This window comes from Globicephala melas, chromosome 2 (genome assembly GCF_963455315.2).
Source record: "Globicephala melas chromosome 2, mGloMel1.2, whole genome shotgun sequence".
In the NCBI taxonomy this organism is placed as follows: domain Eukaryota; kingdom Metazoa; phylum Chordata; class Mammalia; order Artiodactyla; family Delphinidae; genus Globicephala; species Globicephala melas.
The window spans coordinates 166,708,319-166,734,036 of record NC_083315.2 but is presented as its reverse complement, the minus strand read 5'-3'; the positions used below and the strand labels follow the sequence as shown (position 1 = coordinate 166,734,036).

The window sequence follows — 25,718 nt, the reverse complement described above, 5'->3', positions numbered from 1 at the left end:
GGAGAATTAGGATCAAGAGCTTTTTTAAAAAGAGAGAAATAAGATGACGTTTGTATATTCAAGTCAAAGATACCTTAGAAAAAACTAAGGGAGGAGCAAGAGGGGAGATTTCTGGGCGTACATCCTTGAGTAAGTAAGAGAGATGGAATCATGTCCACATGTGGAAAGGCTGACTTCAGACCAAAACACAGTTCACTTGCAGCCCCAGCTAGGAAGGCCAGGTGTATGGGTGCAGTTGATGGAAGGGAGGCAGAGGAAGGGGTAGGAGGATGTGGAAATCTCTTCAGATTATATCAAATAGGAAGAGATACTGAAAGTCTGGAAAGAAAAGTAGCTATGAAATAATCAGGAGAATGGAAATGTGAATGGACCAGGGAAATACGGTATGATGCCAGGTAGCTTTAAGGACCCAGTTGAGGTTCATGGTCATGAATTTAAAATAAGACCAGTAAATATTGTTATGCATTTTTTTATCCAGCCACACTCATCTGATAGGTACAGGTGTTGGTAGATGGAAAGGAAGATTTGATGAGGGCTGTGTTTAGCCAAGCAAGTCTGAAAAAGCAGAGGTCAGGAATGATGTAGGCAAGAAGGGATTGTAATGATTGACTTGAGAAGGGAAGACATGAAGAAGGGGAGGAACAGTGAGAGGCGATAGGATCAATACAGTGCTGTCCAGAGAGAGAGGAAATGGTAATCAGAGAATGGGAGACATTGGACTGACACCATGGACTGGCTGCAGTTATTGATAATAACAAGTTCTGTGATATGACCATAGGAATAAGTAACTGAGTGAGGGTGGAAGATGAAAAAAAAAAGTCTCTGGGGAAGACGAATTCGAGGAACTGAGAAGCCAGAGTGTCAGAAAACACTGTACTAAGACACTGTACTATGTGTATTAATACTGAAATCAACAAGAACTAAGACAGGAATAGTTTAGGAAAGAGTAAAAAGAGCCAGGAATTAAAACTGTCAATAAATGAGAAAGTCAGGGTAAGTAATGTGAGATTCAGCGCTGGGTGTTTTTAAAGACAAGGTGGGAATGGTCTGAAGGGGGAAATGATGAGCAAGAAAGATGCCTACACCCTGGCCCTAGTCCAAGGACACGCTTCCTCAGGGAAGAGCTGGGTTTCCATTAGACTAAGAAGGGAAAGGAAACAGAGCACATGAAGGACCATGAATTTCTGATGGAGGAAAAGTTTCAGGAATTGCGATAAGGTGGGAGAAAGGATCTGGACAGGAGATGTGCAAGGCCTTATGGAAATTAGAGTGAGAGAGATGAAGGGTGATCTGGAGCTTCTTGCAGGGACTGACACGAACAGAAGGAAAGTACACAATGCCATTAGACTTGGCAGACTCGAGGCAATTAGCAATGGCAAGGCTGTGAGTCCAGGCCTCCCCTGACTATGACCGATAGAGGCAAGAAGGTCTGGGGAAGCCTGAGTCTTACTCTGAGCACATGGCCCTCCTTCCAACACCCAGCAAGGAAGGGTAGCTCTGCATGTCTGTGGCAGGTGGGACACTACGCAGATATAAAATGATTATGACAGTATAACCTATATTATAAAAATTTTAAATACGTATCATCTTAATTGTCAGATACTTTCCTTCTTGCTCTGGTAACAAATATATTAATACAATACCAATCTCCTCCCTGGTAGTCTGGGGAACAACCTGACATAAGGATGAATAAAGAAGGCAGCACACACACACAAACATACATACCACAACCTATATACAACCTATATATCATATATACCCACCCTATTGACCTCATATAGTTTCTTATATACCCACCCTACAGACCTTATATGGTTTCTTATATACCCACCTATAGACCTCTATAGTTTCTAGGTCAGTGCTTTGCTCCATCTATATGCAACAATTTTCTTGGCTCCAAATAATAAAAGTGTGTCCCAGTTTCCCTAGAAACCTTCTTACACTTTCTTGTTATTATGAGAATCTTTTTCTTCCCCCTGCCTGGCTGGAGCATGGCCTTTTCCAAATACATTAATGTTCATTTGACAAGTTTTTACAGAGCCCCTTGAAGGTACACAGCTCTGTCCTATGAAGTAGAGAACAATTGGAAAGCTCAGGAAACGCCCGGGGCAAATAAAAGGGCTGAGCCTGTTCTCTGAGGAGTTGCTTTTGTTATGGAGTGGGGGAGAAGTGCTGTGTGACCTGGGGCAGGGCACGTCCCCTCCTCTGAGTGTCAGTGTCCTCTTATAGGAAATGAAGGATTATACTAGAGGTCCCCAAGATTTTTGCCAGTGCTCAATGTTTTGTAGTCCACGGATCTACTAAAATAATCATCCCTGGCCAATCTCATTTTTTCTAGAGATTCACATTCTTTTTTGTTTTTTTTTTAAAATATGGGCTGAGAAATGACGCAACATTCTGATCAGTATTATGATAACAGAGCAGAGAACTGTGTTTTAGGATGAGGTGGACTACCAGCTTGTCACTTTTTCAAGTTAATCTTTCTTGGAAACAGTGCCTCCAAGGAAACACAAGAAACAGCATTTGAGGCAGGAAGTGCTCGTACTATAACAACTTCACCATCAACTGGTGACCATGGATTACAGTCTAGGTTGTAACTGGGCTCTTTTTGGTTCCTGAGGGCACACAATGTCTGCCAGACTGCTGATACTTGCTTAGAATATGTAACCAGTATAGACCCTAAATGACTATACAGTCAATTCTTAATCATTCCAAGCACTCTCTGCTTTATTTTAGCCCTTCATGATATTTTAGCTGTATCATAATTCACTAAAGTATAGCAGGAAAAAAAAGAAAGCAATAAGATTTCAATTAATGACTTTTGCTGTTTGAGGAAAACGAAAATGATACTTGGAATGTCTTGATATGAATTAATCATTGCCTCTTGTTGTCAAGGATGATCAAGAATTGAGTGCAGAGTTTAGAAACAACCAATACAAAAACCTTTATGGAGCCAATAGAACCACATCTGAATCCAAGACACTCCAGTAAGCAGGAAGGGTTCAGAGTGATAATGAAGCAATTATAATTGTCATTCCTTGACATTTTAAAATTGAGAGTTTGATGCGTATCAGTGCTAAGACCCTAACAAGTAAAATGCAGAAACTTGAACGTAAGGCTGGGAGAAAGAAGAGAGACGCGCTCACCTGGATCTTTCTGATCTCCCAATTTGTCTAGAATGTTGAAGGAAATGTCAAGGTACTCTCTCTGGATGGCACTGACCGCAATCTTCCTCTGTTTCCTCTGCCTGGGGACAATCTGAATCTTAAATTCAGATTCCTCAGCTCCCTCCTCTTCTGCCTTCCTTTCAGGGTTCTGTTCTGTGTCTGATTCAGCACCGGCGTCTGGCTTCTCACTTTCCATTGGATTCTCCGAATCTTCAGGGACTTTGAGGAGGACAGTTTTTGCCCCTGAACTTGGCATCAGCCCACCAGGCTTCGCTTCCTCAGTGCTGGGCTCAGGGTTATCGTCCAGTGACATCTCAGGGAGAGCAAGCGTCTTCTGAAGGAGGTCTCGTTTTTGCTTAAGCGTGAGCGGGCTGCCACAGGAAAACCCTTGCAGCTCCTCAGGCTTTGATAATTCTTCGGAGTCCGTGGGGTCTTCCAGAGCTATGAGAGGGGGGTCCCTGTCACCCGCCGACTGGTTATTTCCTGAGTCCTTAGAAGAAAAGTCTTTGGAACAGTCTTCCACGCTTACTCGCACGAGGGGCGTCGTACTGAGGCTGAGGACAGAGGGGCGGTTGCGGATGGAGGGAGAGGAAGCAGCATCCTTACCAGAGGTACCATCGTCCCCTTGGTCCATGGTCTCCTCTTCATCACTCTCTACTATTCGGAGAGGGGGAAGAGGTTCAAACACAAGGGAGTCGCTGTCCGATGTTGAGAGCGTAGAGTGTTTTTCAGGCCCAGATGTTGAATCTGAGGACAAGTCTATCAGATCTAAATCCTCTTTGGGAGCAGGCTTTAGTGGGGAATCCACTTTCACCTCAAATGTCTCCATGCAGTTTAACCTAACTTCTGGTATTACAGGCCTCCGAGCTTCTTGAAAACCTTCCAGAGCTGGGTTCTCGGGGATTTCGGCATTGTCAGACCTCGTAGCAGAGTTCTGTCTAGACCGTCCATGGTCATGCTGTCTTTGCATGAAATAAGCAGCTTGGGCTGGAGGCTTGTCTATGTCACACCGGTCTATGCAGGACTTCCTACGGTGCTCATCTAGCGTGAACAGGAGGGAGTCTGCATTCCCTATATCAAGAGACTTTTGTTTTAAAGAGCGCAGCTTCTTTTTCTGAATGCTTTCTTCTCTCACACAGTGTAGAATGTTGTCTTGTAATGCACCCGTTTCTCTATATTCAGCCAGTTCTATTTCACCTGATTAAAACAGAAAAAGCTAGTACTATTTTACTTGGAGATTTCACCTTTCTCTTCCCCTCAAACTTGGGCATACAATTGGCATCAACCATAATCATAATCCCAGCTCTACCGGAAGGTAAAACTGACTTCCCGGCCACATTTTCATAAGGTTCATTCTAATTTCAAAACCCAGAAAACTCTGGAATGAGAGAACCCCAAAAGGCAGTTTAAGATCTTATTTCTGAAATCAGGCTTCGGGATAATTCCTCAGCTCTGTTCATTCGTGCACGGGAGAGGGGATCGCTTTTGGCTGAGGCGGATCTAGGAAACTTTATTCAAATTGTGTGGAAGAGAAGCAAACATTTTGCAACAAATCAAATCAAGCAATGGCCCTCTAAGACGATCATGACGTTAATGATGTATCTGTCAGTTCACGTATATATATAAGTGCATATATATATATACTGGTTGTGCATACATACATATCAAATCAACGGCATTAAAAATGTGTAGTAACATAATAAAATTGAGATTTCACCCCCAAAAAATGGTAGAGTACAACATTTCTGCATAAAACTACCAAGAGGAAAAAATTCATACTTCTCTGAACATTCATCTCAACCGGCTGATATTTCACCATTTTGCTGCCGCCTATCCTTTTCAATCTTGCAAAAAAAGTTTGAGACTCTTTATTGCAGGGTCCAGTAGGTGTATCATGAATATCAGATTCATCAAAAACACTATCTTCTTCTAATTGGGGAGAGAAAGTCAAAATTACACTTAAGAGGTTATTCTCTCTTAGGCTGTATCTACACAAGCATTTCATTGAAAGCATTACGGAACACAGCCTGGGGTGGTTCTAAACCAGCCCAAGTCTAGCCTGGCTTGGCGTTTCATTCAGGTGTCAAATTATTCACGCGTTGAACAGAGCAACTGTTACAAGTTTGCCCCTCATACTTCATATCACAGTGGGCAGCATTTTCAAGACAGGCGTCTCGATATTCCAATGGGACCTTCATGGGAAAACTTTTCCAATGTACTTAAAACCAGATAACCAATACATGTCAGGAATCTGGGACACTCCTTAAATGTGCCTGCTTTGGGTGAATTTTCAGGCTGATTTGGCAAAAGAAAATTAAACAAAATGAGTGGATCTTGCCCCTTCCAAAAATATATGCCTTCCTGGGATTTGAGAACTGGCATAGACACAGCCTAACGGTACATGCACCTTAAACTTTGTGAATGCAAAATACTGTACTCTACATTTGGCAATGAAACACACAACACACAGAGAAAGCTTAGAAAAGCCACCGGTCATCTCAAAAGCTCCACAAATGATTATGGACTGATAAACAAAGGAAAAAGAAAACAGAAAATAACATTTCCCCATATTAAAGTAAGAGTTTGCCACAGGTAGCTATTATGAATCCCAGAAAGAATCTTTGACTCTTATGGTCCTGAGGCCTCATAAACAAACTGGTCACTTAGAGTCCAATCAAGCTTGTTTCTATGTTCTCTTCTATCCACATTTGGCTACTTTTAAATCAAAGAGAAACCCAAAAACACAGTAATGAGGAAAAGGTTGCTATTTTGCAACCCATGAAGTCCACTGAATAAACTTTCTTCTTGCATCCTTTAGAAAGGCCAAAGCCATGTACAAAGCAGCAAGAGAAAAGGCCACAAAAGTGCATTTAATACCACAGTAAATGGAATTAACCTACTCTTCAAGTTGAACATCACTGAAATCATAGTATTTGGCCTATATTTATATCTACCTATCTGACAAAATGAGCCTCAGGTGTGATTATGATTATTTAAGACTTCTTGAGTATAAGGGGAGTACCAGCATAGGGTTAAGTTTTAAGGACCGATCCTGTCTTAAAACACAAGATTCTATAAGTTAATGAAATTTGAAGCAGTAGATGTTAGACAAAGTAATCATAATAATCTTTTTGGTCAAATAAAAAAATTAGTGTTAATGATCAAAATGGATACAAAACTCCCAGTGAACTTCTGCGATGATGAGGAAGTCTATCAACACAATGATCTGTTTAATTTATTTCCTTTTTAAAAATACTCTCCTTTGAAAAATACAGTTTTTCGAAGAAATCATTGTGTAACTTCCCTTACATAACTTGGAAATGATTCTCAAAATGTACTGAATGAGAGAGATGGAAAGACTTCAAGATGGCTCCTCCCATCCAGAAAGGTTCATCTGGGATTGGCCCAAACACTGAGCCCACATTGACGACATCTATAGTTCAACTGAATCTGTCTAATTTCCCAGAAACTAGGACCTAAGATATTCTTCAGGAAGGATCTGAATGGTACCAGAACTTAATGAACTTAGTTCTGACAGCTCTATCTCTGGCCAACCTAGGCTCTTGGACCTTTTGGCAATAAATGAACAGTGGAACACTGGCTCCAATCCCTCCTATACAGACATTTCCAGAGCAGTCCCACCAAAAAGGAATCTACTAACACCACAAAGGGCCACGGGGCACTTGGCTTTCTCCCAGGACTGGATTGATGATGTCACCTTTTACGAGTCTAGTCACCCTGCGACATGCACTAAAGACACACACCTTGGCTCTTCAGCTCTCACCTGAAAACATCCAGGCTGGAAGTTTATCTAAAGTTTCATTCTACTGCCTCCTTTGCCGAAAAGCTATCAATATAAAGAGCGTTGATACTGGAAATAATTTAAACCTATGCAGCAAAAATGTTTCATTTCAGTTGCCTTAAGTTAATTCTTATTGAATAAGGAGGCGAGGAAAAAACACTTCAGCATATTTAGGCTCCATTCAAATCTATGAGCACAAGGTCAGGAGCAAACTAGAGATGGACAAGATTATGGCTCCACTGAGTGCCAACCAAGATCTACTTCACAGTCCAAAGCAAGATGTTTCCAACATATACGAAAAGGTTTACAAAGCCTCCTTAACTAAACAGCAGACAATTTTTTTTTACAAAACACGATTTCTTATGAAGGGGGCTTTAGAAGCATATCAATTATTTCTCTTGAGTGTTCATTTTAAATAATGAAAGCAGCAACATTCATGGGAAAGTTGGAAAATTAATGAAGCAGTAGGTCATTTTTTGACTCCAGAATGATAGCTGGGGGGGCTCCTCTATCATCTAAGAAAAACATTGTCCAGAAATGTATTACGTATGCAAGCTAAGTTTGAGACAGAATTGAGATATGTAAAGTACCTTTTTCTTTTTCGCTGTATCTGCTTATGTTACTGTTGTCACTGTACAAAGGTCCTGCCGTGGCATGGGGCTTGCAGCTATGATATTGTGCATTGAGTGTATTGACTGTTATGTGAATCAGATGCAGCAGGACCTTGCTGATATCACAGTCTCGGTACGGATACTGCTCAATGAAATGGAGGGAGAAAAATATAAATGGTTATTTTGAAGGGTAAATTTTTCCACTTGATCTTGCTAGATATTCTTCTCAGTCTCTTCTGGGTATAATAAAAAGAAAAATATAGAAAAGCAGAAACATAAATTCTTATCATGGCCTTATTTTGACAAGGGACTGTATTCCCTTCGTCTTGCACCAAATCATGGATGGCAATGCATGCCACTTTGTAGTTATAATTCCTTTCAAGAAAATTACCTGGCATAAACATTTGGTGTATGAATACAATTTTAAATAGTTTTCTTGTTTTCTGACATAATAATTAATATATAGATAAGATATGAGGTTCTGAGCATAAAGAGAGATTATTGATCAATATTCATCAGATTTTGCTTTAAGCATTTTGGAGTATACACTGGCATGGTCTACATTTCTATTTTCATTCCAATGGCTCTTTACTTCTTGACACTAATTGTGTATCATGCATCTTCCTCTGAAGGTCAAATTACTATCCTACAGAGATCTCTTAAATGTTCTCGCTAAGAGAATCATTCCACCCAAAAAATGAGTGACTACAGCAACTCACCTTGTAAAGGATGACAAGCAAGGCCTTCAACCACATCTGCCGGATGTGAGGTTTTAGGGACCAGAGAGAACAACGAGGTGGCTGTTGGAAATAATGCCGTAGTTGAGGACAAGAGCAGTATTTGAGCACCTGAACCACCAAGGGGAGAAGGTGTTTTCCCAAATTAATGTTATAGTCCATAACCTGAAATAGGAAAAAACGTAATAACTGAAGGAAAACTATAAAGAGCATTTATAAGCCAAAAGGAAAACTTTGAACCATCAAAACACGGGAGAAATATTTTACAGGTATCTCACAAAATAGTAATAGTAACGGCCAGTACATATAGAGGGGGAAAAATCCTAGCTCACAAGAAATTTAATAACTTGTAACTTAAATAGTTTTAATCTACTTACCTATTTAATTTATCTACTTAGTTATCTGTTGAAAATAAATTTTATCTTTTGAAATGTCCTATTAAACTATTAACTAGCATTAAACTAGAATCAATGAAAACGCATAGTATTGGTAATTATGTAGGGAAATGGGCATTCTCAGACACCACTAGCAAGAGTATTTCTCAATGTTTCAGGAGAGCAATTTAGAAACATGTATTCAGAAGTAGGAAAAAGCACATAGCCTCTAATACAGCAATTAAATATATCCTAAGGAAATAATCCGACAGGCACTCCCAGATGTATGCATAAAGATATCCAGCATTATAGCCACCACAAATTGAAAACAACCTCCATATTCAACAATATGGAATTAAATAAAAGATTGTTTATATGACAACAGAATACTGTGTAGCCATTAAATGGAACATGGTACAAATTTATTTACGTGATATGAACTTCATAATAAATTTTAGGTTTAAAAGATACATATATGTATATATATACATATTCATACACACATCAGGCACATATATATATCAGTATGTATAAATGATCCCATTATTATAAAAAAATATGTGCACATATACATATACACACATATGTACGTATGCATGTATATATGAATGTATGTAAATCTGGAGCCAGTGACATACACCAAAATGTTAGTAAGTTATATTTGTCATGGGTTTCCTGGAGATTTGCATTTTAATTTTTTTCTTATATATCTAAAATAAATATGCATAATGTGAATATAGAAAGAGAGAAGTGAGGGAGGAAGGGAGGTAAAGTTTGGTATCTGAAATGATGTATTCTCTCTCCATCATAGACAGCTGAGTATTCGTGGAGATTCCTCTAGTTATCAACACCAGCAAGAGACACACGTATTGCCCCCCTTTGCTTCTCTGTGTTCATTACATTAACGATCTATTTGAGCTACATAATAACAGCTACCATCACTGAGTCCCTACCATGAGATAGGCACTGATCAAGGCGTTTGCAGTATGTTGTCTCTAATCTTTCCCCCAAAAATCTATTACCACAGAGCAAAGAAGCAAGGATGCTTAACAGTTAATAACAGTGGCAGAGCTGAAATTCGTATCCATTTCTGTCTAGCCCCAAGTTCTACACCCTTCGCAGATTGGGACAGCCATTTCGGACAGTGAGATTTGTAACATTGGTCAAATTAGGCATATATATACCCAATGATCCGTTACGTCTGCTCCTGGACCCATATCCCAAAGGAATTCTTACACTGGTGAATAAGGTGCACGTACAGAATGTTCGTTGCTGATCTGTATAGGGTGGTGAGGAGTTGGGAGCAATGTAAGTATCCATCACTGGGGGAGTGGATAGTTAAATCATGGAAAATGTATACCATGATGTATAATACAGCAGTTAGAAGTAGCAGAGAAACATGAAAAAAGCCAATGATGATAAGGCGACATGAAGTAAGTTGGGTGATTAACTCAACTCTCCACTTGAAGCCAAGAAAGGAAAACGATTTTTTTAAAAAAAACCTACAAACAAAACTTCCACACTTCTTTATTGTTTAATGGGTAGAGTTTCAGTTTAGGATGATGAAAAAGTTCTACAGATGGACAGTGGTGATGGTTACCTAACAATGTGAATATACTTACTGCCGCTGAACTGTACTCTTAAAAATGATTAAAATGACAATGGAATATTACTCAGCCATAAAAAGAAACGAAATTGAGTTATCTGTAGTGAGGTGGATGGACCTAGAGTCTGTCATACAGAGTGAAGTAAGTCAGAAAGAGAAAGACAAATACCATATGTTAACACATATATATGGAATCGAAAAAAAAAAAGGTTATGAAGAACCTAGGGGCAGGACGGGAATAAAGATGCAGACCTACTAGAGAACGGACTTGAGGACACGGGGAGGGGGAAGGGTAAGCTGGGACAAAGTGAGAGAGTGGCATGGACTTATATATACTACCAAATGTAAAATAGATAGCTAGTGGGAAGCAGCCGCATAGCACAGGGAGATCAGCTCAGTGCTTTGTGACCACCTAGAGGGGTGGATAGGGAGGGTGGGAGGGAGGGAGATGCAAGAGGGAAGAGATATGGGAACATATGTATATGTATAGCTGATTCACTTTGTTATAAAGCAGAAACCAACACACCATTGTAAAGCAATTATACTCCAATAAAGATGTTAAAAAAAAAAGATTAAAATGCTAAGTTTTCTGTATGTTTTACCCTCCAAAATCCCCAACTCCCTTTATGATATCAGGCGGTTGACGTCCTCCACGTACCCCTGCCTAATAAAGTAACTTGTGCAAAACTTTACACTTAACCAATGTCAGCTAAATGGAATTTAATGACTTGTTTGTACTAAAAGCCTAACGGCATGACTCCTGAAAGCTTACACTTACTTGGGCAATTCCTGCAATAAACGCATTAAAACAAGTTGACAGGCGCATTTTTTGAGGTGCAATCATGAAGCAACCTTCCTGCTGGTCGTAGCCAAGTAAGACATACAGGTGCCGCTTGACCGTGTTGAAGGCCTTGGCGCTGCTGATGTCTGACTCGGCGCTGCTCTCATCCTTGGCCATGAACTTCATGAGCACGGTAATCAGCTGGTGCACTGTCTGGTGGTCGATCCCAGCATCTTCAGGGAGCAGGTCCTTGATGGTGTTGTCATTCTCAGGGGATTGTTGGCCTGTCGGTACAAGAAAGGCCATCGGTGGGTGGTTCCCCCACAGGTAAGTTTACACTAAAAACTCACTGATCAATGAAGCACCATAGCACCTTATTTCATTCTTTGTATCGATAAAGCCTCTAAATATTGAAAGGTTTGCTCTAGACAAACTTAAAGGCACAATATGGCCTACTGAGCAAAGCACTGGTCCCAGGGTGGAAATTACAACGACCAAGTAATTTGGGAAGAATAAGGGAATGCAAAAAAAAAAAGGAGACACTATAAAGCAAAGTTATCTTCAAACAGCAAGACAAATACCTACACAAACTTTGCATTTAGCAAATTTTTGAATATCTTGGCAAAGTTTTATCCTCACTAATAAAGAGAAGTTTCCCTTCCAGCTTTGTAAAATAAGCGTGTAAGAATAACCACAAAAATCATTTTCCTAAAATCTACTGAGCGACTAAAACAACCATTGAGTTATTTTGTCTAAATTATAATCTCAATTCAGTTACGTTCAAATATCAGCTGATGCAAAAAGAAAAGTTTTCTTCTCCAAATCCTAAGATATTAGCAGTGTGTACTCTTTGAATGATATAGTCAAAATTAGAAATAGCAAATTATAAGCCCTGCTGTATGTAATGAGAAACTATAAGGGGTGGGAGGGCACAGACAGAAAGAAAGAAGCATGAACTTTTAAAAACAGAGAAAAACACCACATGAAGGTGAGCTGAAAGTTCACATGGAAAGAAAAAAAACCTTAGCCCTTGACTTACTCTTAACCTAACAAATAATTATATCTGAGTAGGTCCCTGACATTGACTTTCTCTGTTATTTCTCAAAGTCAGAAATTATACCCTGTCTCCCCTTGTTTTCTGCCTTTTCTGATCTGGTTTAGTTTAGGACTTTGAGGGAAGGAAGAGTGAGATTTGCTCTTCCATATTTATGTTTATGTTTTGGGCCTTATTCAAAATACCCTATATGCATTCTTGTCCTTCCTTTGACAAGCCACATGAGAATTTCTAAATTAGAAACAAAGTTTTTGCCTGGTGGGTTAGACCCACACACCAGCATTCTCATCTCTCATCCTGAGAGGAAACGTTCTAAATAATGACAAGCTTTGGTTACAAATCATTACAAACCAAACTTTGATTCTATCCATTTTAATTATGGCATGCAGGATACAACCAAGAGCTAGGTAGTAATTTATTTCCTTTAACGCCTCAACTAATTTGGCAAAAATCTCAGTCTTCTAGGACCAGCCAAGAGAAGCAAGATAGAAGAAGCATTTCCTGGAGACCACAGAAATTAGCTGTCTCAAGCCTAAACACTTTCTCTGAAGTAGTGGCATGAAGGTAATGTCAAATTCCAAATTTACTAGTTTAGAACTGCACATAAGGTTACATGCTTGGTTGTCTAGTTTTCCCAAGATGATCAGAAGAATGTTGATCTTTTCAAAAGTGATACACTGAGATGGGATACTTGACAATGAGTGAAGAGGCAGCAGAATCAACTAAGTCTAAGAACCTCTAGTATAGGGGAAATCACCTAACAAACTTCAATATGACTCTCGGACATTAACATCATTTTTCGGTCTCATAGAGTCTGTTCATGAAGGAATAAATGTATGCAATGTACTTTAGAGAAGTTTTAACCAAAAATTATTCAAATAAAACCTAAGGATTTGTTTATTACACTGTTTCACATGCAGAGAGTGGTCAATAAATTGTTACTATTATCATTATTTATTAGGCATGCATGACCCATCAGGAAAAAAAATCAATTCATGTGGAACACCCTATTTCACGACAGGTCATAAATGTAAAGCATTACTGTATAATTAAATTAAATGTCTGAAATAGAAGATCAGACCGAATCCTTATTTTAAAAGTTTAAAGAACTATCTTTTCAGCATTGAAAAATATTTAGTCTTGATTTTTTTTTTTTCCATCAGAGTATTACTTTACAACTAGCAGGAGGGTATTGCTCTGGGCAAGCTTGGGCCAAGAATGTGACAAGTGTGAGAATCTAGGTTACCTGCAGGGTTCAGTGTTATTGTAGCAGCAAGCAATGGCTGTTACGATGATATAGCTTCATTCCTCAATTCGTTTTAGCTCTGGGGGGCAAGGTTTAGGAGAGCATGTATCACTCAGCCCTGCTCATCCACCTCCAGGTCTAGACTGGCTTGACTTCAAAGTTAAAAATGGAACTGAGGAGGAATTGAGAAGGAGATGCAACTTTGTTTTTTAGCCCTGAGAGTCTAGGGGACTCAAACAGAAGAAAGGGAGATCCAGACAAGGCCCAGCTAGGACACCGGCTCCCTATTTCCTCCTATCTAGTTCAAGCCTAGAAAATAAACTATCAGGCTTCAAGTTTAAATATTTCAAATCTTTTCGCCCCATTGCAAGTAGACATTCATTTTAAAAGTGTGTAACCCTTGAGAGTCCGCCTGCCGATGCAGGGGACGCGGGTTCGTGCCCCGGTCCGGGAAGATCCCACGTGCTGCGGAGCGGCTGGTCCCGTGAGCCACGGCTGCTGGGCCTGCGCGTCCGGAGCCTGTGCTCGGCGATGGGAGAGGCCACAACAGTGAGAGGCCCACGTACCAGAAAAAAAAAAAAAAAAAAAAAAAAAGTGTGTAACCTTAGTTTTTCCCATCAAATCATATTTTCCTAATGACTAAGTATCATTTCACAAAGGCCCCATCCTCATTTTGGATTCATCTTCATCCATCTGCAGTGGTTAGCTTTAAGTTTGCTGCTCTTTGCTTTCCCTGAATAGCCAGTAATGAGTGATCTTTCACAAACCATTAAATGTACTGAAAAAAGAACTAGTTAATGGAACTTTTTGCATAAAGTGAAAGAAATCTCTTTTCATTCCAATAATTTACCCCTCCAAGTGTGGGCTTTGCAAGTCTATGCTTTGTACATTGTCTTTCTTTAAAAATAGTGTAAGCATGTGACTGACACCACTCTTCATCAGGAAAAGTTACCTTAATCAAATCCCTAAGAAAAATGAGCCTAGGAAAGCTGAAATTTTCTTTATGGATAAAGACAATATTACTATTTTAGTTATCTATAAAAGATATAAAATTTCCAGTTTAAAACTAAATGCCTATAATATTTTCTCTAAATGTGACAATTAAAACACTTCCTTTTGAATTCTAGTCTGTGAAATTCCTATATCTGTTTTAACTACAGAGATTTAACAGGTTAAGGGATTTGATTTTATCATTTTTGTAAAGAAAAATGTAAAAATCTTTATTATCATGGGGGCAGAGCTACTCCTACCCTCACTTTAACATGGACCGGGTCCATCATGACCTGTCCAGAGAGTGGCACAGCTGATTGAAACGCCACGGTATAATACAGTTTTATTTATTCAGAAGATGTGAAACCAGGCAGGACCAGGATCTGCTTTTCCAGACTTATCTCCTATTGCTCCACCCTAAATGCTCCACAGTCTTACTCACAGGGCTACTCCTGGATCTCAGAACGGAGCCAGCCTTTTCCCACCTTGGTGTCTTTGCTCGTGATGCTCTCTTCACCTTGCACGGTGGTCCTCTACCCGCACCCCCAACTTTATCCTATGGATCTGGTCCCCAGAAGCCATTCTTATTAACATGCCCACCCTCCTCTCAGCAACTGGGGTCCCTAAATCTATATATCTCCAAAAACAAGAAAGGAGGGAAGATGGGTGGGAAAGAGTGCAGGAAAATTTCCTTTAGCATTTCCCAACTCTCATGTGGCAAATAACTATTATGCGAGGCAGAACTTTTTTTTTTTATCCATTTGCTGTATTTCCCCTGTAAGAACAAAGACTCCTTGAAGGCAAGTGCTATGTCTTATCCAATTTTACATCCCTCACAGAATACGGGACAGTGTTTGATATATAGTAGATGCTCATAATTCGTATATGTTTAAAGTGCATTGAATTCAAATAAATATTTCATATCTTTTCTACATGGGCAGAAACCTGATGAAGTCCCCAAACAGCAAGGAAGTGGGTAGGGAAATAGGGAACATTCCTCTTTGTAAGTCGACTCACTGACCCCTCTGTCAAGCCGACAAGTGACAATTAGGTAGTGGAAGGAAGTTTCTATGAGTTTACTCTGCATTTGGTCCAGAGAAACCAACGATCAAGCACTATAAATGAGTCTGCATTATGTTGGTAGTTCTAACTACACTGCCTCACTGGTCTCCGTGGCTCATTAAAACAACTTAAGGCTTCGTTCACAGCAGTTCTGTTTTTATGCACAGAGCCACAGGAGGGCCGTAAAGCTGGGGCCGGTTACTAGCTGCATAGCCTCATGTGCTCCCCATCCTTGCCTTTGCCTCTCCTATCCCACATCCTATCACCATGCATTTACCTCCTATCCACCTGTCTAGGCCTGGCTGAGTCACCTGTCCACAAAACCTTCCTTGTTCCCTCCAGCTCTCCTCCCACTGCATTTGACGTGAACGATCCTATAGTACTATCACTTTCACACGAGATGAGAGTTCACCTCTGTTCATACTTTATCTCCCTTACTTGACTATAAGCAAGTTGAGAGTACAAGAATTTCTGATGTATCTTCACATTCTTCATATTTTCTAGTACAGCAGGTGCCCAATAAGTGTTTGGTCAATAGAAACTGTCGTTTTCCGAAACTATCATTTCAGTCAAGGTCATTCCTATAAAAACAATTGAATTCTTTGATTTATTGGCTCTTAATGATCAACAGGCATTTTGCAAGTTAGTGAAGACATGAAACGTAAGCCACCTCTAGAAAGAAAGCGAGAGCCCAAAGAGAAGTAATTTGGAATTCTAGGCTGGACATTGAGGGAGGCGGGAAATACAAGAGAGTTTTACCAGTGCTACCCAGTACTGGGCACCTTCTCTTGTTGACACAAATTCAGACCAAGAGATCTCAAGATTTCTCTGCAGGCTGGAGTAGAATTGAAAGTATATATGTCCCTTTAGGGATTAGGATAGCTCTAGACCAATCTATAAGTCCTGGTCAGGAAAGGTCCTTTGGTCTGGACACTCATGGGCTTAAGTCACACTGGAGCTTGAGTGCCCAAGTCAGCTCCCTGATAAGACTGGTGTCCTCACGTACCCCAAGGCAGGGACACCCTAAGACCAATTTATTGAGAAGAAGCTGTAGTGGAAAGAAAGCAAATAAAGTCTCCTGGACTCAAGTATCAGTCTCTATCTAACTAACTAGTTATATGTGATCATGAGCAAATTATATAAGCAGAGTTACTTAGTCCCCCAGGACCTCAGTTTTCCTGTCTGTATGTAAAGTGGAAAAAAAATAATACTTTATGTATATGCAGAGTTGTGTGAAATCGAAATTAGATGATTTGCATTAAAAACACTCTTTATAAAAAGGTACTATACATATATAAAGTGCTATTGTCGTTATTAACATTATATACCTACTATTGTTTAATTATTCATCCCAGGGGATGAGGAAGAAGATATAACTAAGTTTCCCATGATCACATGGGGTTGATACCAATTTTCCAGTACGGTCCAATGGTAACCTACCATAACTGCTGCATTATATTCAATTAATATTCAACAGGTGTTCTGAATCACCAAAAGCAAAGAATTCCTGGTTCTCACAGCATCAGTGAAAAAACAGCTTATATCTAATTATAATTATACCAAATTCAGACTAGCAGGTAAAATTGTATATTTCATCAATTGGGATTAAATGAAGGTGCTGAGCTCCTGCTAGCATTACCACACATGCCTTGCAAGAGAGATCAAGACATCTGGGCTTGAGACCCAGATCTGTCACCAACAAGCTTGTGAAACTTGTTCCTTTCTGGGAACCTCAGTTTCCTCTTCTGGAAAATGAGAATGTTAACATATCTCTAACGTTTCAGCTATGACAGTCTATGAATTTTACTTATATGCACAAAGGCCTTTGATATGACTCATAAAAGTCACAGAGGGGGCTTCCCTGGTGGCGTAGTGGTTGAGAGTCCGCCTGCCGATGCAGGGGACACGGGTTCGCGCCCCGGTCCGGGAAGATCCCACGTGCCGTGGAGCGGCTAGGCCTGTGAGCCATGGCCACTGAGCCTGCGTGTCCGGAGCCTGTGCTCCACAACGGCAGAGGCCACAACAGTGAGAGGCCCGCGTACCACAAAAAAAAAAAAAAAAAGTCACAGAGGAATGCAACTCTTCAGTAGCCTTGCAGAGTTTACCCTCTATACAAGTGCATTTCTGCTGCAAAATTTGCTGTGGGCAATATGTAAATGCTAAGATCAGAGAGCCATAAACTGTAAATCCAGTGTCCAAAAGTTCAGCCTAAAGAGCAACTAAAATTAAGTCTTGCTGCATAATTAAAGGACACCTGCTTTACTTCAGGCCTGATCAATAAGAGGTGTTGCACAGAGGAGCTCATTACTTGTACCAAACAAAAGCATGTTCGTTAAATAGCAAGGTCTTCGGTTTCCATTTAATTACTATCTTAAACCACTCTGTACAATCTTGTGACTATCCTGGCGTGTCTTTGCTTCCAAGTTAAAACACTCAGTGTTCAGTAAATAATAATGCAAAAATGAAAAACTACTTTGAAATTGCCTTATAAGCTGAGCCACCTGTTTCCAAATCTAAGCAAGTTTTGCTTATGGTGGTGTCATGTAATTATCTTTGCAGAAGCATTAGCTTTATATTTAATTTAAACAATACTGTTATCTGCCCCTTTTCCATCTGATCACTTTTGATGGGGCAATTAGACGCCTAAGGGCTTTTCTTCAAGAAACATATGTACATGTTTTTCCAAAGAGATGTGAGAGGACTCCTACGGTTGGATTGTTAAAATGGATAATAATAATCAAAGACTAGCTTTTCAACTAAGCCTTAAGACAAAAAGAAAAGACAGGGTAAGATAAAGGTAACTTATGAAATTGCATAAGACCAATCTCAAAAAGACCTAACTCAAGGGAAAATGGAAATTTTCACATTTTAAATGAAGCTCAGGATCAGAAATTCTTATTTTTATTCTTTTTTTTTTTTAAATCCCAGCACAATTGAGGCCCGACTGATGCTCAAAACAAGGTAGAGGGACTCTGCCAAGTGTGTGCTCCCCTTTTCTCATCAATTTTAAAAGCAAAAATGCACTTAGGCCAACATCTGCCATGTGCATTCACAGTATTTAGGGCTCTCCCTCTTCCCCTCGTCTCCCACGCCTAACTGCTTCTCTTTCTACCATCGTTTTTACAACACATTCTTGAAAGTCTCCTTACTTGAAATACTCTCCTTCTGAGAGTATCGGTACCATTCTGAAAAGTTTATTTTAAAACTACTCTTAGATGAAAAGCCAAACGTTGTATAGCATGATACATAGGTGGTAGTTACCAGGTTTGTTTTGGACAAATAAGCAGGTATTCAGAACCTCCACAATTTTCCCAGCAAGTATGGCATCATGTGTGTAGATAACATTCAGTCTGTAACAGGCTCGCCAGCGTCCCTTCAACCCTTAAGATACTTCATGATAAGTTAATCTATCAAGAACGTCAAAGGACAGTTACACTCTACCAAGCAGAATATGATCCCATGGTCCTCTAAACAATGGAAATCCTCCTTTCTCGAGAGACAGAAATGCATGTAAGAGTTGCAAAGAATCGGAAATGGCTAAGGGGATGAGTGAATGATGGTGGTTCAAATGTATAACCTTTTAAAATGTAAATGAAATGTTTTTCCTAGAGCAGATATATATGAACATAATATTTCTATGTGTAAAAACACATACAAATATAAGTACTAGGTATAGTTCTAGTCATACTGGCTCTCGGGGGAAAAGTGCATACTCAGGTAACATGATGCTTCTTACTGGACCATAAGTTAACAGAATCAAAAGTCATCTGCCAATTTTAAGATGGAAAGAATTGCCATGTCAGGGGCTCAAACACTTGAGCATCTCGAAGGGGTTAAACCCTTCGAGCTTTCAAATCCTAAATACATCACTCTGGTCCAGTTAGAGACATCGTATTCTTTACCTCGTCCACCTGTGATAGACACTTGCACACGGCCCTTCAACGTCAGAAGTACCCACCTGGCATCTGTTCGGGTGTCCCACCGAGAGCTGGAGCAGACTGCTCATGCCTGGTCAACCTCACAGCTTAAAAATCAACAACAACTCTATTTAAATAAGCATTAAAAACAACTTGAGCCTAGAAAACATACTCAGTGCTAACTGCACTGGATAGCAGGAGCAAGTTTAGTTTTCATATTTGTAATTAACATCACATACAAGATGTTTACGTCACAGAAGTTCTGTGGCTTTCTTTGAATCTAAAGAACATCCTTTAATGTTACTTCAATTCTTATTCTTCAAAATTGTCATGTGAATCAATTAACAAGAAATAACAATAAATAAACTTTATATCCCAAACTGATTAGTTAGGTTATAAAAGAGCTGGGAAATTCATATAGAAATTGTAATTTATTGAATCTAGCTACTGGTTTCTAGAATCTGATGCAGTTTCACTGGGCCTAGCAATGCTAAAGGTTATTCTTAAATGGCCATCTGTTATTATCTTTGCTCCCTGAAAAGCTGGGTCATTGATTGCTTAAAGAGCTTTCATTGACTCTTCCAAAGTTCAAAATACCACATTTCCGTAGCTTGGTCATAAAATAGAGAGAAATGCAATAAAAAAAATAAAATCATATTTATGATTAAAAATGGTTATGTTACATATAGCTGACTTCTAAGAAATGTCAATGAAAAAACAAACATTTCAGCTTCTGACAGGATAAGAAAATATGTTTTATGGTGTTATTTTATTAACTACATGACATTATTTAAAAATTAAATCATTTAATAAATGTTACAAGTTAGTATTATATTTAATGTACTTATTCACTAATATGATGATTTAGTTATGAATTTTTAATTATTTGTCATTCATGAGCCATTGCTAATCATTACAGTTCATCTAGTCATTTGGTAATTTTTTGTTTTCTTTAAAAGTGCAATATAAAAAAAGACCTTTAGAAAACAAGTATATATGGTCTTTTTTTAGTTGGCAATGATGTTTGTTTTTATTTATAAATTATCTGGTGAAGTTGGGCAGAAATTCAACTTATCAGCCTGTTTTTTCTTTTTTGAAAACACCATTATTATTGGTTTTCTAGGAGCTTGTTGGCTGGCTTTGTCATTCATGAAAAGAAAATGCATTCCAAAGTTCCACTCTACCCTCTTAGTTGCCATGGGTCTTGACAAAGTCTCATCCAGGAAGCTCTTAGGTTATAATGGTGGTAGTGGAAACTTTCATATTCTAGGACTTAGGAGCAAACGCTTCTCCTGCGTCTCATGCCATGCATCAACGGACTTAACTGCCTTCTACATTTCAAAACAATCTGCTGCTGGATCGGGGATTTGTTTCACCAGCAACTGGGAAAAGCCACCCAGGGCATTGAAACATCTGAGGGGATCCTCTAGGGAATATGAAGGCCAATGCAGCTGAAGGAGCTCAGTTTGCTAAATACACTACTATCTGTGAACATTCAACAAGACATGTCAGCCTCAGAAAGACATCAAACAGATTTAAGGGAAGGATGGAAGAAGATACTCAACGGATTTTGGAGGTTAGGGTCTCAGGGAGGGAGAGCGCCCTCTTGGACTCCGCGGGCCCTTTCACGCTGTCTCTGAGGGAACGCACACTCTTCTGGCGGTTCCTTGCAAAACGAGCCCTCTTGATCTTCCACAATGCTGCATCACTGAGATTAGCGACATTGGTCCTCACAGCAGTGATAGCTTTGCAAAAGGAATTAGAGGTGATCATTTTCCTTAACTCGCTATGTTATACAAGTAGTTTGAAACAATCCATCTGTGTATATTTTCAATATTAAAAGTCATCTTCCATGGATACATTTCTCATTCATCTATCTCCCTCTATGAGAAGCCTTATATTAAAAAATAATGGCTATTACCTATTTTGACTATCATTTATCATTTTTCTGTTTAGACCATAAGATTAAAGTATCTAATTTTGTTATCACGGGATAAATAGTTGAGTGACCAAAGTCTTTCCTCCATCTCTTTAGAGCTCCAGGTAACTGATTACTAAGCATGGAAGAGTAAATTTACAAAGTGCAAATATATCTCACAAAATTGCTCACGGACATTACAAACATGATGGTTGAATAATATTTAAGGAACACAGAGTCACAAATAGTTCTCATCGGTCCTCAAATAAATGAGATTTTTTTTTTTCATTTTTTTTTTTGACCGCGCGACATGGCATGTGGGATCTTAGTTCCCCGACCGGGGATTGAACCCATGCCCCCTGCATTGGAAGTGTGGAGTCTTAACCACTGGACCGCCAGGGAAGTGCCTAAATGAGAAAAAATTTGATGTCGGAATGCCAGAAAATAGTTAACCTGCAGATTACCACAGTAGATATTCAATAAACATTTGATGAACTGAGTACATGAAGTCAAGGTATCCTCCATAATGGGAAATTAAACTACATGCGGAGTATCTTCTGTTTATCCAGCAAGCACCAGAATAGGAACTGTGACTGTTTAAAGCAAGTTCTTTGTTTTGCTTACTTGTAGGAAAAGGAAATTCTTTGTTACAATCCAAATGTAGCTGAGCTTCCAAAGAAAGCGTTTCAAATCTGTTGACAAAGAACTCCCAACTCAAAGCAGGAATATCTTGCTTAAGAAAATGCAAGAGTAAAAGCTTGCTCAATATTGTGGGTCGATCTTTAACCACAGTATCAAACTGGAAGTCAAGACAAAGACACAGACCCTGGGGAAAAGGTTAAAAAAAAAAAAAAAAAGGCAAGTCAGATGTAAATACACCAAGAAAAGTCAGTGAAACAAGGCAGCCTCCTCAATCCATGCTTACAATGAAGAATAATTCAACTGAAATCTTCTTTGATTGCATTTTTGGTAGGGAAAAAAAAAAACGCAGAAGAGGAGCTTCTCCTAATTGTTGAATATATCTTGAATTTTGACTCAGAAATCTGAGCTAAATGTATATTATTGATTCTTCTGATGCATCGAATAATAACCACTTAATCCAAATACCCTCAGACCAGTGTTTCTTTCTTTAATGTCTGTAGTTTCTATTAAGAGAAGCGTACTTCCAAAACTACATTTTAGAATACACAAGAATATGGTCTTTAAATTCCCTTTCAATGCTAAATTCCATGATTCTAAAAGAAGGGAAAGTCATCTTGTCTTCTTGGAATGTGAGTGGAACATAGAATCTTAAGAAATCCAAGTTGGAATGGACTGAGCATCTATTTCTCTAGTATGTGAGTCTACCATTTCCCTTTTTTTAACTGAATAAAATTTTAAAACTAATTCATCCAATTATGCTATTAATTCATTCAACTCTCATCTAATGAGTGCCTCCTATGTTCCAAGCCCTGAGTGGGGGTTAGACATACAACTACCTTGTCTTATTAAGACCAACACAGAAGGACTATCCAGAAGACAACTGGGAATTTTTACATGGGGAGGTATGGGTCCACAAACAGCAGAGCTCTACAATTTTTCAGATTCTGCATAGTTTGCCCTTTCTTCTTAGTCTTTTTTACAACAGAAGCTCTCACACTGGTTTGGGAGACCTTGTGTACACACACACATACACACACACACACACACACACACACACACAATTAAGAACATGGACATTATTATGAGTCAGACCTGAGTTTGTGCTGCCACTTATTAGCCGTGTGACTCTGAAAAAGTTACTTAAACTTTCTAACCCTCAACTTCTCTATCTGTAAAATGGGAACACACACAATATTATTGTGAGGATTAAATGAAGTAATGCATGATGGGACACTTCTCATACATTGCCCCGGAAACACAATACCTGTTTGACAAATGTTAGTTCTTGCCATTATTATTACTTTTAATAATAACAATATAATAATAAATCAGGTGCCAATGTGGAAAAACAGTAGATCAGGACTTTAGAGGTTCTAGTCTTGGTTCTCCCATGAATTCACTCTGTGTTCTTTGAAAAGTCACATTATCTCTCTGAGACTTGGTTTTTTCAAGTATAAAATAAAGGTGCCAAATAAGATAAATAAACAACTCTCTCCAGGTCTCATATTTCATGTCTCTTTGATTTTACTTTGTGGTATTTCATTTCAGTAGTATATTTGCCATCTCTTGTTTTGCTTTGGTTTATATTATAATTCATCTGATTTCTCCTTGCATCTAGACTCAGTGACAAGGGCTTCTGCCCCAGGAGCCAGCTGAATGGTATAAAATAACCAACCTAGTTTAAAAATCTGCCACACACACAAAATTATACAATAATTACATCTGTCAGAAGCGATGGCAGCATAGGGACAAAGACTGGAAAGAAAGAATCAACAAATAAAAACAAGAGATCTGTTAATACAGTGTGGTTCTGGGATGCTTTTCTCGATATAAAAATTTCCACTGTTACCATCATCATCAGTATTCTGTGTGTTTATGTGACAAATAACTCAATGAATTAGTAGAGTAGAGCAGAGCACCATCCGCAGAGCAGATAATGCACATCTGAGGGACGTCACCTGCAAGGCTGGCCTCTTTATGGTGTCAAGCAGGAGACCAGCCCTCGTAGCCACAGCTGGGTTGACGTCCTCCACAGCCGTCAGAAAGCAGCAGAAGGCGTGTGCCAGGGAGTACTTCAGCAGGTGGTTTTTGGTCACTGAATGAATATCCAGAAATCTACAAATTACAGCCACTTTTTCCACTGCAATGTCAAAGGCAGAGAACAAAAAAAATTGACATTTATTTAGACGGTCTGAGAAATGAGCCCACAGAGAAAAAGCTAACTCTGGGCCCCCCTACACTGATGTTAAATACCAAAAGGAAATTCTAATGCCACCTTTTTTTTAAAATTTATTTATTTACTTATTTTTATTTTTGGCTGTGTTGGGTCTTCGTTTCTGTGCGAGGGCTTTCTCTAGTTGCGGCAAGCGGGGGCCACTCTTCATCGCGGTGCGTGGGCCTCTCACTGTCGCGGCCTCTCTTGTTGCGGAGCACAGGCTCCAGACGCGCAGGCTCAGTAGTTGTGGCTCACGGGCCCAGTTGCTCCGCGGCATGTGGAATCTTCCCAGACCAGGGCTCAAACCCGTGTCCCCTGCACTGGCAGGCAGATTCTCAACCACTGCGCCACCAGGGAAGCCCTAATGCCACCTTCTTTAGTGTTCCATTTTATCAGTGCAGCAGAGACCGTTTCTACGCAGTGTAGTATTTTTACGTCAGGCAGCCTTGATTTAGTTCTGGGTTTTCTTTTCTTTTCTTTTCTTTTTAATGGTCTTTACCTTTGTTTAACTTTCAGCCACATTTCAAACTTTTCAAAATGCCTCCATGCTCATATCTTTGTCCATTCTATAGAGGTTCTGCAGACCACACAGGGATGTGGGACGTGCCCACCAGGGCTGGCTCTAAGTCCTTAATATGTCATGAAGTGATATGACAACCAGTCTTCCTGAGGCTACAGAAGCCACATATTTCTTCCATGAAACAGATGCACCATTATTCTGCACATCTGTATTAAATTATTCCAGCCACTCTTTAAACATAGCTTTATAAAAAGTTATAATAAATAGTGAAGCAATATAGTTCCATGCAAAGACATTTCAGGACTTTACTTAAGCTGTTCCAGCAGCCTAGATAGAATATTCTTTCTATTCTTTTCTGCTTATTGACATTCTACCATCCTTAAAGAGTCTGCTGCTGAAATTCTACTATTCTGTAAGGTCACTCTGACTTCCCAGAGTGGCCTTTCCATCCCACGAACTCCTGCAAAAATACTATTCATTTACCTATGGCATTTGTGTGTTCATATATAGCTATATGACATATCTTCTGTTGTCTGAATTATATCTATACTGTTATCTTCTGTTGTCTTGAATTATATTTATACTGTTATAGTTTCTTAACCTCTTACATGTTTATATTTGATCTCATCAATTAAATTAGGAGCTTCTTGAGGGCAAGAATCTGCTCTTACACTCTTTGTATTGCTCCCATGATAACTAGTACATACAGTATTTATTCAATAAATTCACTGATTCACTTATTTTTAATTAACCATAATGGAAAAGAATATGAAAAATATGTATAGGGTTTCCCTGGTGGTGCAGTGGTTGACAGTCCACCTGCCGATGCAGGGGACACGGGTTCGTGCCCCAGTCCGGGAAGATCCCACGTGCCGCAAAGCAGCTGGGCCCGTGAGCCACGGCCGCTAAGCCTGCGCGTCCGGAGCCTGTGCTCTGCAATGGGAGAGGCCACAACAGGGAGAGGCCTGCGTACTGCAAAAAACAAAAAAAAAACAAAAAAAAAACTTCCCTCTTAGAACTGCTTTTGCTGCATCCCATAGATTTTGGGTCGTCGTGTTTTCATTGTCATTTGTTTC

At 39.4% G+C, this 25,718-nt stretch overlaps 1 protein-coding gene across 13 annotated transcripts in view; it reads right to left on the bottom strand.

The window, feature by feature from the left end:
* UNC79 (unc-79 homolog, NALCN channel complex subunit) overlaps positions 1-25,718 on the bottom strand; it is a 249,666-nt gene that overhangs the window by 71,676 nt on the left and 152,272 nt on the right. For 9 of the 13 annotated variants that reach the window (XM_030883497.2, XM_060295215.1, XM_060295222.1 and 6 more), the window contains 9 exons: positions 23,866-24,047; positions 21,890-22,091; positions 20,913-21,092; positions 19,389-19,454; positions 11,076-11,362; positions 8,300-8,482; positions 7,560-7,722; positions 4,947-5,096; positions 3,147-4,364 (listed from right to left, as the gene is read on the bottom strand). In XM_030883497.2, the coding sequence (XP_030739357.2) occupies positions 3,147-4,364; positions 4,947-5,096; positions 7,560-7,722; positions 8,300-8,482; positions 11,076-11,362; positions 19,389-19,454; positions 20,913-21,092; positions 21,890-22,091; positions 23,866-24,047 (2,631 nt within the window). The remainder of the gene's footprint in view (positions 1-3,146; positions 4,365-4,946; positions 5,097-7,559; positions 7,723-8,299; positions 8,483-11,075; positions 11,363-19,388; positions 19,455-20,912; positions 21,093-21,889; positions 22,092-23,865; positions 24,048-25,718) is intronic. The other 4 variants (XM_060295221.1, XM_060295223.1, XM_060295219.1 and 1 more) reach the window with 3 other exon arrangements.